The sequence below is a fragment of the Phocoena sinus genome, chromosome 18, assembly GCF_008692025.1.
Source record: "Phocoena sinus isolate mPhoSin1 chromosome 18, mPhoSin1.pri, whole genome shotgun sequence".
Classification (NCBI taxonomy): domain Eukaryota; kingdom Metazoa; phylum Chordata; class Mammalia; order Artiodactyla; family Phocoenidae; genus Phocoena; species Phocoena sinus.
In genome coordinates, this window is record NC_045780.1 from 77202829 (window position 1) to 77216552 (window position 13724).

A 13724-nucleotide genomic window follows, 5' to 3' on the forward strand; every position below is an offset into this window, starting at 1 on the left:
ATTAGTGTGGAAAGCACTTAATTTGGGAAGTCGTTCAAACACATGCAGTCTCAGTGGGTACCACATCACCTCAAGAGTGCAAAGACTGGTGGGGTGGAAGAGTGAGAAAAATCTTAGGATGTACACGTTAACGTGCAGGATACATCAGTATCATCTTTCGTATCTAAAGCACAGACATACAGTATGTCCGTGGTGTCATCATTTCCTGGGGGCCGCCTTACACCCACAGTTAAGCACCACTGAATTGTACACTTAAAAATGGTTAAGGCGGTAAATTTTATGCTATGTGTTATGTTACTTTATGTTATTGTTTTACTACAATTAAAAAATAAAATTTTTTAAAACATTCCTTGGGGGTGATTCCAAAAACTATATCTTAAAAGACTCCTTAGGGAGATAATTATTTAAGAAAGAAAAAAGCTGCCAAGCTGTTCTAAAGTTTGCCGGGGACTCCAGCGACACTGCTGGTTCATGGCAGGGAAGGCAGCCACCCGGTGAGTCACACAAGATAACACGTCTTGTTCCAAAGCCGGGCCTTATCTCACCAAGGGTTTGCACTAAAAATTTTTAAGAAGATAACCGACTTTTACGTCCAATTATTTGTATGGCTGATTTCTGTTACAAAACTCAGGTATCGCAATTAGTAAACGGAATGGCAATAGATCAAATGTTTGGGGGAAAATGGAAAAACACAGTAATAATCTCTGTCCTGGCTGTGAGCTGCTTTTCTTCGTCAATTGTATGTGTGCTCTGATGGGCTGCACTCACCTGCTGATGAAGGGCCTGATCCCCTCCCCGGTGATGGGCGCCATGGACATGGGCATAGGCTCCGGGGTGGACAGCCAGTACGAGTAATCATTTCGGGAGGCGAAGTTGCAGACGTTGTTGATGTTACAGAAGAGGAAGGGCATCGTGCTGAACTTGCGCAGACAGCTGCCCGCCGTGCCTGGGGACGCAGGGAGAAGACACTGCTTATCATTCCCAGTCTGCCTCGACACAGAATGCAAGTGAGCTAGCTAATAAAGACATCTACCCTACCCATCCGCTAAGGTGGAAATAAAAATGTTTTGCCAATTACAGAAAGAAGGAAATAAATGTACCAAACAGACTAGTATGATTGGAGATGAGCGTTAAATTCAACGGGAAGTGATCCAGGCCAAAGGGAAACCATCAAGAATTAGCAGGATGAACAGAAACAAAGCAGGTCATCGGTAGAGAGAGACCTTTTCCTGCAACTGAATTCTAGAAGGAACTTAACGTGCAGCTCCTTGTACCACAGCTAGTAACTCACTGGGCCGCGTCTTTCATGAAATGCAGAGCTGTCTTTATATGTGTTTGCAACCTCAGGGAAAGTTAGAGGTGTATAACATTAGAACATAATTTGGTGGAGCAGATCCGGAGAGGGTTAAGAGAAGGATGACAAGCACACAACTCTCTATTGATCTAAACTAATAGAAGGACAGAGGAATTTTGGACAGGATAACGTGGACATTTTTTAAAACAGCAACGGTAAAGCTGCTCTATTTTGTGACTATGAATGCAGACTGTTAAGTGCGTACTCCAGGTACCTTGATCCTACTTGATAATTGGAAGAAGACGTCAAAAGTTTTATTAATTTAAAATTTTCAAAGAGTCACAGCCTTTATGTCTGCCTTTATGTCTGGTTTCCCATTAGTAATATGGGGGCTGTCGGTAAGGATGGCCCACTCGGTAAGGATGGAGGGAAACAGGACTCTTTTCCTTGACTGGGTCTCGGTGACACTCCGAAACGCAGGGGACCAGAGCGGGAACACAGCCCGGCACCACCCAGCGCTGGACACGCGACGTGAAATGAACACACCCATCTGTAGATGCCTCACCCAGGTCCTGGCCGTGCGCCCGCTCATTGCCTTGTACGTAGAGCAGAGAGTACCCATGGTAGAGGATTTTGGTCCCAGGAGGACACTGGGGGTCGTCTATTGTCTGACTGTGCCTGGTCACGAGGAAGCCGTGATCAACAGACGGGGTACCCGGGGGACCCATGGATCCCGGCAACCCATCAGGGCCGGGTGGACCCGGGAAGCCTCTTGGACCTGAAAGACAGCAGAGAAATACGCTTCCTCAGTTACAAACAGGCGAGACTCAGTACAACCACCACCTCCCTCGTGCCACCTCAGCTTCTCCCCTCTGCATCCCACCTGGAGATGTTTTATACGCATGGTGCTTGAGGCAAAGCAGAAGCTCATAAAGTCAGTCCAATGAATAAATGAAATACGTGAAAATATAAATATATGAACAAAGGAAGTAAGTGACATGACTCCACGCATGTATTGATGCAGCATTTGGGAGCTCCTCTGAGGGAGGATTATTACAGGATGATTAAAACGACCATCTTTTAAGGTAGCTTCCCAGCCTTAGTGGCCCAAAGCCAGCATATGGAATCAAGGGTGGAAGGAAGCTCCCGTGCAGGGCGTCCTCCTGTCCCCTGGGTGACCACGCTGCCTGCAGGATGCCCACAGGCCTCCTGCTGGGCTGGGCGCTCTGTCTACTTAGTTGCACCCTCAGCCTTTGGCATCCCAGCCACGATGGGACCTCTGAGGTCCTGCTTCTTGGGAAGCAGCTCAACTTCAGTCCACGCCAGTCAGTGGCCTTCCGGTACCATCATCTGCTCGCCTTGCCCTTCGCTGAAATGGAGTGTCTCAGCTGCAGACTCTTAGAAAACCAGATAGGGCCGTCCCTACTGGCCTTCTTTCAATAACGTCTGGGAGGCACTGAGCTCTGATCAACATGTCTCCCTACACAGAAAAGAATGATGGCAACCCTTAGCTCCTCTGTAAGATCCTATTTCTCCTAAGAAACAAACTTCTATGCAAATCTTTCAAGAAACACTTCCTTTTGCAGGTTTCCACGTGCCTGGGCCTAAGGCTTCTAACCCGAAGATGCAGATCGAGGGTAGTGAGGTTGGGACAGCACAGCAAACCTACCAGGAGGTCCAAAGGGTCCTGCCTCTCCTTTCTGGCCAGGGGCCCCATCAAACCCGGGAATACCTGGTGGCCCAGGTAAGCCCACAGATCCTGTCACACCTAAAGAGAGGAGAAAGAATTCATGATCCGGTTGTGGAGAGCAATAAATAGGCCGTATCTGCTTCTTCCCTTTTGAAATGTCTTCTTCGGCCCCCTGAGAGGGACGCACAGGGCCTCAGACTACAGGTGGGAAAGCTTTCCCAGAAAGCCAGAAGGTTAACACACACTGTGCAGACCGACACCCACACGGGGCGCCTCATCTCGGAATTCGGGGTTCTCCCCGGCTCCTTCCTGTTCTTGTTCTTGTTCGGCACACAGTTTGGGGAAAGGCAGTCACATGGGGGTAGGGAGAGATCTGATGCCTTTGCATTTTCTCAGGTGTTTCCCCCCTCTCGGCCACGTTCTGGTGTCTCAGATAATGTTTAGGCACCGGGTTTATTGACGTGGGTAGTTTTTTTGTTTTCATGTGTGTGGTTTATTCCTAGGTGGTTAAAACAAATTTTCATGGATGCTACCTTTCTACTCTAAGTGTTTTCATTCTTCCATCCCCACTCCTCAGCAATAGCTTTGGAAGTAAGGAGTGTTTAGCCCCAATAATCAGAAAGATTCTAGCTTAAGGTGTCCGGGAACCACAGGGATTTGCACAGATCTTGGCCACTTGGGTAGAGCTTTGGGGCCGCCGTGGAGAACACCCAGCCCTACAATTCTGGACTGCTGCTTCCTGCAGTCCCCTATCTCCTGGCCGGGAGAGATGCTTTTCCCATTCCTTTGCCCATGTTTTTCTAAGTGAACATAGACGTACTGAGTTGTGTGATGCCCTAGCTTTTCTTGGATTTCTTTTTCTGACCTTGTTAGGCCTCTTCAGAAACTTCACGTGGTTTTGACATACACTGAAGGAAGGTAGAAAGTCATCTTCAAATACGTGTTTACACAGTCACTGCCCAGAGGCCGTTGTGAGACATGCGGGTGAAGAGGAAACGCCGCCCGGGTCAGCTCCCTCCCGCCTCCACAGCCCTCTGCACAGCGCGGTTATTCCTACCTTGTTGTCCTTTGGGGCCTGGAGGTCCCTGAAGCCCTTTCAGACCTGCGGGGCCCTCAGGACCAGGGAGCCCTGGCTCCCCTTTGATGATGTCGTATGGACCCGGGGGGCCCGGGGGACCAGGAAGACCTGTGGGAATCAGGGCAGCCACTGGTCAATTTCACAGTCCACATTCAGGGCAGAAACAGCTTCCGACGTGAAACCCCATCAAACGCAGCGCTTCTCAAAAGGACAATCACCATCAAAACCACGAGGGACCAGACCCTCACGACGAGACACACGGGCATCTGCGCGTCTCTATTATCTAACCTAGAATCCTGAGTCCTCGGGACTGGAACAGACCTCGGGGTCACCAGTGTCAAATGTCCACTCAGATCTGGAGGCCCTGATGGACCCCTGACCCAAGGGGAAGCTCATCCCCCTCAAGGAACCACCCCTCACGTGGGGAGCTCCACCAGGTGAAATTAGGACTTTTTTCTCGTACGTATCCGAGATCTGCCTTACTGCACACCAGAACCACTGGTCTTAATCTTTCAGCGCTGAGTAAACGTAAACCTCCTCCTGCCTGACGGGCCCTGAAGTACACAGAGCGGCCACGTGAAGCTGGGGGCCTCGGGTCTACCGCAGCCGCCCTTTCCTCCATTTCCTCGCTCCTCCCACGTTTCCCCATTTATTTTCTCCCCAAACAATCCACTTCTCAGTGCATTCTGGTTGCTCACTCCCTCTCTTGAAACACGGTCTTGAAAACTAAACGCAGCCCTCGAAATAAGCTCTGACCTGCAGAGACCAGGATGGGATGCAGACTCCCTCAGACCACTTCCTTCTAAGACCAGCTGTGTCTCTGGAGCCACTCGGCACGTCTGGCTCCCCGTGGAGAAGCCAAGGCAGCCCCTTTCTTACAAAGAACTCCATACTGTCCAGCCACAGTTTGTTCAGCCTGCAAGACGGACTTCGTTCCTGATTTTTACGGCTGATTTCCGTCTGCCCTCAGAGCCTGTGAGATTTTTTTTTTTTTTTTTTTTTTTGCGGTACGCGGGCCTCTCACTGTTGTGGCCCCTCCCGTTGCGGAGCACAGGCTCCGGACGCGCAGGCTCAGAGGCCATGGCTCACGGGCCCAGCCGCTCCGCGGCACGTGGGATCTTCCCGGACCGGGGCACGAACCCACGTCCCCTGCATCGGCAGGCGGATTCTCAACCACCGCGCCACTAGGGAAGCCCCCTGTGAGATTTTGTCTCTCACCCCTTTCCACTGGATTTATCTCAGACACAGACTTAACAAACTTGACTTTCAGGACAAGTCGTTGGTAAAAATGTCAACTAGATTAGCCAAATATAGGAACCCTGCCAAGTGGCCAAAGAATTTTCAACTGCTGTTTTCTAATGACCAAATTCTCTTACCTTTAGTTCCAGGGAAACCTTGGTCTCCTTGGTCACCTTTAACTCCCTGAAGGCCAGGGAGGCCTTTCTGCCCTGGAGGAAAGTAAAACACTGTCTTTGCACAGAATTCCAAACAATAACCGTGTGTGTGTGAATACACACAGTATATACATATATGCACATACACGTACACATATGCTTATGTGTACATATACACAGCTACATACATATACACGTATAATACACGCATACACACACACAGTGAACACATTTCCAATTTATGCATGTGGAAGAAAAGAACATTACTTGTAGTCAGCTATGTAAAACTTTTGATGAAACTCTTCTTTCTAAAACCCAGAGGTCACATTTTTCCAAACATGCAGCAAACCATAAAATGGTCACAACCAGTGGAAGAGCACGTGATTCTGTTTTTGGTCACGATCTGGTTCACACGTGTCCCCAACTAGACCACAAGATGCCTGCAAGCTGAGGACTTGTTGTATTCACCTTTCATTCATATGTACCTGATGCTGCAGTAAAAAAAAATCAAAGTGCCTGGAAGCTGGTAGGCACCCAATAAATATTTGCTTCAAACATTAAAAAATTAATGCATGGCCCAAATCCATGACTTCTCATTGAGACGCAAATGATCCACTGATTCTTAGTACGAAAATCAGAATGTCTTTATACTGCTATGCATGGGATTCTACAAACGGGGCAGCCCCCCAGAAATGGCATTTTAATTTGAAGAGAACAGGATCTTGTACTGCAATGCTAGGTCTATCAACAGGAAAGCACCAGGGGCTGCGGCTCTGGTGGCAGGTAAATGTGTCTTCAAGCGGCATCTCCCTTATGTCTTACCTTGAAACCCTGGAACTCCTGGAGGTCCCATATCACCCTTAGCACCTGTAGCTCCTGGAGAGCCACCGACCCCCTAGACACACAAAGAGAACGTCAGTCGGGAACGGCTCGGGAGACACAGGTCCCTCAAGCAACTGGTAGTCAGGAAGTTGGGAACAGCCCCTCCATGTTCTGAAGTAGCTCTGTGAACAAATGTTGCCTGTGGTTGCTTAAAGATGTAAAAAGAATGACAAAACCTGTGTGTGTGCTTAAATTAGGGAGCTGGAAATTGCAGCAACTTGCTTCAGTCACTCTGTCCCTTCTGCTTGTCCGCCTGTGTGGTAAATTCCAGGAGCAGGTGTAAATCTTACATCCCACTGTCCCCACCCCATAGCACGATGCCACGAACAGAGTCGAAACTCCCTAAACATCTGTCATGGCAACATCTCAATCTATCAACACCAAAGAACCTTTCTGGATGACTTTACTCCCAACACTCAACCACAGTGATTTTTCTTTAAAATTAGCTTTGCATCTTTTCTTAAAAGTGCTTTTAAATATGGAAAAAAAACCATAAAAAATACTAAAGAAGGATTCTTTTCCTTTATAATACAGTGATATTTTTGTATTTAAAAAATATTATCTTAATTTCTAGATATTTCAACATAGTTGTTCCTTTCTCAGTATACAAAAAGTTGTAATGTTTCTTTGCTTTACCTTATTTTAAAAAGTGCCGTAAGCAAAATTACATGCACAAACATATATCTACATATGTGTACATATAATGCACATATGTATACATAGAGGTAGACAGACACTGAATGGCACTAGGAATAGGGATATATTTCTATGTTACTGAGGCTTTCTTTTTGCATCATTTGTATACAGATTTTTAAACCCAGGCATTGAACTATAATCTCCAGTAGTATAACGTTTCACTTTTGATGGTTTGTGTAAAACTAGATTGTAAAAAGTTTTGTAATGGTTGCCTATCATGATGCCAGTAAAGATGGCTGATTACTTGCCAGAGAGAAGGGGCTGCTTCGGGGAGGATCTGGCAGTGTAACACACATGAATACACACATACACACACAAGTATTATCTTATGATCCTTTTCAAAAACAAGACCTGCCAAGGGACAACTCACCGGCATGCCCTGGAATCCTGGGTCTCCCTTGGGCCCTGGAGCCCCAGGAGTGCCCGGCCAGCCTGGGTTTCCCTTGTCACCTTTCAGCCCATCAAGCCCAGGGAGCCCTGGAGGCCCCACGGGTCCCGGAAGCCCTAATGGGAGACACAGAAGTCCCACGTTTGAGGTCAGAGGGTGGTTTTATGTGTAAGTGTCACTGGGCTGTGGTCATCACCACTGCCACCCAACTGTCCCCAACTGTCTACAACAACATGATTTAAGCAGCATGGGCCCTGAAGACATCCAGGCAGGTCCTAGAAGGAAGAATCTCCTCGACAGGCAGTAAACGTCGGTATAAACACCACAGTCTCAGAGTCAAGTGCCCTGTGGTCTCTGTGCTCAGGGGTGGCTGTGCTGTAGGGCAGCCACCTGTTCATGGGGGAACAGGTGTGACAGGAGGTCGTGCTGGTTTTAAACAACCAGCCACACATGGCGTTTGTGCTCCAGGCCTTTTCAGTAATGGCCTTCTCCCTCTCCCTAATTGCTTGTTCCTTGAAAGAAAGAGCACGAGAAAAGCACTGACCCAATGGAGGCCTAGGTAAAAGGGGCCCAACGTCTTAAGCAGTTTCAATGGTAATAAGTGTTGCAAACTTCTAAATGAAAAGCTCATTTGAGAACTTAATTGTTCCAATTTCTTTGATACTTGTGTATGTTTGTGCCCCTGTTTCAGTCCCAGCTCTGAACCTAGTGATACACCCTTACCTGGCAGGCCAGGTTGGCCCTGTGGGCCCCGGTCTCCTTTGCGCCCCTCCACCGCGTGGCCCGGGGTGCCTGGCAATCCCGGCTGTCCCTGTGGCCCCGGAGGACCCATGAATCCTTGTTCTCCTTTGGATCCAGGAATTCCTGGGCTCCCAGCTAAGCCTGGGAAACCCACGTCACCCTTTGAACCTAAACAGTAAAGACAGGTTGAGATCACGGTGAAATGCAGGGAAGAAGAGAAATCCAGTCCACCAAAGAGGAGGGAGGGGCTTCCAGAAGGATCCAGGAGGAAGCCGGAGCTGGTGCCCTTCTCTCTCCTTTTTATTAAATAACGTGCCAGACACCCGCCATGGCCCACCTGAGGAAGAGAGAGCTTAGGGTACGAAGAAACTGCAACCATTCTTTACACTTTTTAAAGGTGGTGTTCTATGGCAAAGGCATTTGAATATGTGTGCAGACAAGCCTGCAAGGTACGGCACTGCTGAAATCAAGGGCTTGTTCTACCAACAAGTGAATGGATAAACGAACTGTGTTACAGCTACACCATGGAACACGACTCGGCAAGAAAAAGGGATAAACCGTTGACACAACGAACAGCACAGGTGACTCAAATTCCTTATGCTGTGCGAATGAAGCCAGGTGAAAACGTACACGCTGTAGGGTTCCGTGAATGTAGAATTCTAGAAAATACAAGCTAACCTACGGTGCCAGAAAGCAGACCAATGGTTGCTTGGGGGGCAGGTCGGGGTGGGGACAGGAAGGAGCGGGGGGGGTGACAAGGCAGCCCAGGAAACTTTTGGGGTGACGATGCATTCACTGTCTTGAATGAGCTGATATTTTCATGGGTGTGTACATATACCAAGATTTGGCAAACTGTACACTTTAAATATATGCAGTTTATCAGATGTCAGTGGTACCTCAATAAAGCTGTTTTAAACACATTTTTTTCAGTGAGAGCTTGTAGGAAAAAACCCTGCATGTTGTTTTAAACATATTACCCCAAACTTGCCAACGAAATGACAAAATTCTAGGATTGCTTCAAGGTTATTAAGAAAAAATAAGGGGAGGAAACAGGGTCACCACCTAGAAGGATGGTTGGGCCCTCCCTGGGATTTCCCCCCACCCCACTTCACAAGGCTATGAATCCGAGACACGCACGCCACGCAGTGGTTTGCCACGAGCCAGTAGAAAGTGGCAATTCGACCGCCCCCGACCCATAATCTATCACCCATGTCCACGTGCTTCCTTGTATCTGCTCGCCCTGCTCTGCCAGTGCCACGTGTATCAGCAGTTAGTTGAAAAGGAAGAACACATTTAGCAAATGTTTTACCTTTCTCTCCTTTGGCCCCTGGAAACCCTGGGAATCCTCTTCCGGGTAGACCTACGAGATAAAGGTAAGAAGTCCCGTTTATCTCTCCTAAAACAGCCGAGCTGCAGGAACAGCACAAAGCAATATCCACTCTTTGCACCGATACCATATACTATTTGCGAAACCCAGAGAAATTAGTCCGTTGCACTTTGCAAGTAAAATTATATCACTACAGTTGTTCTAAGATACCCTTGACTGGATATATATATAATTTAGTACATTTTCCCAAGTACCTTTGAGCCCAGAACCATTACAGCGTTTAGGAGAAACGATCTGTACAGATGGGTACTCATTTCCCATTAACGTCTGGAGACTCACCAATTGGCTTTTCTCAGATGACTATCCAACTAACAGCTACTCACAAAGGCAGTGCACAGAGCCAGTGATATTTGGGGCAGCAGACACCAGGGAGTCCACAAATGTGAGTAAGGCGCGTAAGGGAAGATTCAAAGGGGGGAAGTAGGTGTGGAGGCATTTCTTACGAACTATTTTTATGGGAAAATGAATGTACATAATATAAACATAAGGCTCATAGAATGAAAGAAATGAACTTTAGGAAGAGACCAACACTAACAGCCATGGATCCCCCTCCATGTTCCTCCCCAGCACTATTTCCCTCCCTCCATCCCCCTGACTGAGGGCAACCTGTTTCAAACTGTCTGTGTGTCACCCTCTTGCTATATACGAATATTATTACGTATGTGATTGTCATCATCGGAGCCCGCAGCTCACACTTTTGCCCAAGTTGCCGTGCCCCCATCAGTAACAGGAGCAGATTCTGGGGACTGAGAATATTCCCAGGACCGTTCCTCTAAAGAGGGAAAGGCCAGGCAGAGAAGGCAGCGGTCTGGGCTTTCTACGGTGTCTCCTTCACTCACACTGAGAGCTCAGGCCATTTTAAGGGTAGACGCCCATAAGTATTTGTGGAATAAATGAACATCCTCTTTCCCCTTTTCTCATCCAATCCTGCCCCACTTGCCCACATTGTTGCTTAAACAGCTGTAAGGATGTCACTTATGCCCAGCTTACACCCAGCTCCGGTCACTTAGCATGGAATGTAAGTCTCTGGGAGACGTTTACTCCAGAGCAGAGTCTCATTCTGAAAGGGAAATGGGAGCCCAACATACCTGGTTCACCCTTCTCTCCTGCCGACCCTGGGAATCCATCACTGCCGGGCTCCCCTTTCTGGCCGGCCGGGCCCGTGAGACCAGGCGTCCCAGGAAGACCTCAAAGAGAAAGGTCAGATCGGTCAGGCATGGAACCTATCACGGCACCGTGATCTGCATGTAAAATGCACCAATCCTGACATTTTTCCAGGGAGCTGTACCTCCCACCCCCTAGCATGCCCAGCTTCCCCGAGGTTACTCCTGACACCCCTTCAGAAGGGACCCTCATGCGGCAGTAACACCACTGCACAGTGACCCCCTAAAGCTGGTGAGAGTGGAGAGAAAGGACATCCATCTACCATGCCGAACAGGAAAAGTTTCTAGACCCAATTGGAACTAGCTGTAAAACCAGTTCTAGGTCTAACTGGTGGAAAGACCCTAGAAGTCCCCCTAGACTCAGTTTGTTCATCTGGAAATGGAGGTGTGAGCCCAGCTGGTCATTCAGAGGTCACCCAGCCTTGATGCCCCTTGGCCTCTTCTCCACAGGCCCCCACCTGTGTCCTAAAAAGTGGTCTCTACCTGCTTCTCCTTTGATGCCAGGGACGCCATCCAATCCCGGGAGGCCTTTGTCACCTTTTTCTCCAGGCAACCCAGGGCTTCCTAAAGAAAAACCAAAACACCAGAATTCCCATGACTTTGAGTTTCTCTTTGCCATCCTTGAACCCCGAGCTCAGGAGGAGGCCAGCTCACTTACCTGGATAGCCAACACTCCCTGGTGAGCCTTTGGGGCCCGGAGACCCGGGCATCCCTGGGATCCCACTGCTTCCTTTCTCTCCCTTCTCTCCAGGGCTTCCTGGAAAACCTGCTACCCCTTGGTCTCCCTGTGGGTGAAAATTGGGCCCATTAATGTCATATCTGTCCTTGGACATGCGTCTGGAGGTACTTTCTGTACACATGGGAGTGCAATGACTATCGCATGGCAGAATTCCACTTCCAGCTTTCGAAGGGGAGACTCAAAGCCCTCTGAAAATGGAGGAAAAACTAGAAACCCAGAGCAAAGAGCAGTTGCCTGTTCTGCTTCTCGTGTTCCTTCTCCATTCCTCCCCATGATAACTTGCTACCCAAGCTCTCAACACGTCTCGGATCCTCCTTGGGGACACAGGCCATGAATAGGAGAGGGAGGCAGGGAGACGTAAAATCAACTGGAGAAACTGTTCTGTGTTATGATTCATCTACTGTGTGGAGATGCTCAGTAAACGTTCCTCCAAAGCCTTTCTGCGGGGATGGGTGGGAGGGGCTTCCGCGGGGATGCTGTTACCTTCTCCCCGGGCCGTCCTGGAATCCCAATGCCAGGTAGACCTGCCTGCCCTTTCTCTCCTTTTGCTCCCTTTTCTCCAGGTGAGCCAGGGATGCCCTGCAGGCCAGGGAGGCCAGGCACACCTTTTTCTCCAGGTATTCCTAGAAACACACACAATTGAAACAGAACGTGTGCTTAGCAGGTGCTCAGGTTAAAAATAGGAAAGCGTCTCAACTACCGGCCAAGAATGAGACGGAGGAACACGTATCCCCTCATTTCTCAAGCTGTAAGTGATCCAGGCAGGCGCCAGCCCCCCCAGACCACATTAGAACCACGCCAGGAAACGTTCCTCCTGTCTTTTAAAGACAACCACGTTACAAAGGGAGAAAAAATACATTAACCGCTGAGCATGCTTCCTTTCCCAACAGCATTAAACACGGCTTCCATGTCTTTCGTTCCGCAGTCAAACCTCATTATCCGAACGAATCAGAGGGGGCGAGAGGCAGGCCATGGAGAGTAAAAGCGTACCTGCTTCTAGGACGGATGTGGGCAGTCAAACTAATTTATAAATAGGTCCCAGGGAAGCAGGCTTATGCCCGGCCCTGTAACTGACCCTCTGCGGCTGCTGGCTTGGTTGTTAGGGGCAGCTGTGAGTCGGTTGGTGATGCTATTGTAAGGAGAACTTGGATATTAAATTGCAGCCAAGGCCTGGGAGATTACTGCAACAAAGGGAACCCTGGTTGTTTTATTGCAACCAGCATCCGCCTAGCGGCCCAAGAGATTCGTTGCAAAAAGAATCTAAGAAGCCTTACTGCAGCCGCCGGGTGTTTATAGCTCAAGCAAAGTGACAACGCTCCTCGCAAAGACTTGGGAGGAGTGAGGGAGACAGGCTGGCTGCCCTGACTTCCTGCTCCGGGCAAGTTCGAGGAAGCAGTAGCACCTGGACCATCGGGGCCTGAGCCTTCCATCTGCTGCCTCTGCTCTGGTCGCTGTCACCGCCGCCAAAGCTGATGGCAAAGCCTGGGAGGCCAGCTCGGGACCAGGGCGGAGGAGCCCAGGGGATTCTTCTGAGCTAACGTCAAAGGGCTTTACAGGCGCGAGCTGCTTGCGCTGACACAACTGAATGGAGAATTAATCACCTCCTCGATGGATCCAAGTAGAAGGATCACTTGGAGCTAACTGAAAGTTCATAGTGCACAGCCCGTGTTTTATTTTATTAAACTGTGACGAGTTTTGTTTGTTTGCTTGTTTAAGCAATGTCTGGAAGGTCAACCAAATGCCACCATCCCTAGGCAAGAGACCACACAGGATTGAAGATGTGAGTCTGTGTCAAAGACACGTCTCCCTGGATCGCATCCTCCGTGAAGCGGGTCTCACCCGCAGACTCATCCCACAAGCACCACATGTACAAGCACTGGAAAGGGAACTCCTTTCCTAAACCCCACATACCTGGCAGGCCCATTCCACCAACCGATCCTTTGGGTCCAGGAAGTCCCGGAGCACCTGGGGTCCCACTTATGCCCGGATCACCTTTAGGTCCTAGAATCATAAAGAGAAAAACCCAACAGGTCAACGCCCATGAAAACTGCCAGGTAACCTCTCCCCACACGAGCCCCTGCCGAGCTGGCGACCTTGAACTCCCTTCCATACCTGGCTGCCCAGGGTGTCCTGCCTGGCCGTCCTTTCCAGGCACTCCTGGGGTTCCAGGATCTCCCCGGGATCCTTTATCACCAGTTGGGCCGATTTGTCCTGCACGACACACACACAAAAATAGTGACGACCACGTCTGCTTAAAATAAGACAAACTGTA

The 13724-nt window shown here is 49.1% G+C and overlaps 1 protein-coding gene across 1 annotated transcript in view; it reads right to left on the reverse strand.

Annotated features, from left to right (window-relative positions):
• The window catches only part of COL4A1 (collagen type IV alpha 1 chain), a 148564-nt gene that overhangs the window by 8598 nt on the left and 126242 nt on the right, over positions 1-13724 (reverse strand). Inside the window, exons 35-49 of the mRNA XM_032611471.1 lie at positions 13565-13663; positions 13364-13453; positions 11936-12075; positions 11372-11498; positions 11197-11277; positions 10639-10737; positions 9473-9523; positions 8146-8331; positions 7405-7538; positions 6279-6351; positions 5439-5510; positions 4042-4170; positions 2964-3062; positions 1860-2072; positions 769-946 (exon numbers count right to left, since the gene is read on the reverse strand). Of these exons, the coding sequence (XP_032467362.1) occupies positions 769-946; positions 1860-2072; positions 2964-3062; positions 4042-4170; positions 5439-5510; positions 6279-6351; positions 7405-7538; positions 8146-8331; positions 9473-9523; positions 10639-10737; positions 11197-11277; positions 11372-11498; positions 11936-12075; positions 13364-13453; positions 13565-13663 (1771 nt within the window). The remainder of the gene's footprint in view (positions 1-768; positions 947-1859; positions 2073-2963; positions 3063-4041; positions 4171-5438; positions 5511-6278; positions 6352-7404; positions 7539-8145; positions 8332-9472; positions 9524-10638; positions 10738-11196; positions 11278-11371; positions 11499-11935; positions 12076-13363; positions 13454-13564; positions 13664-13724) is intronic.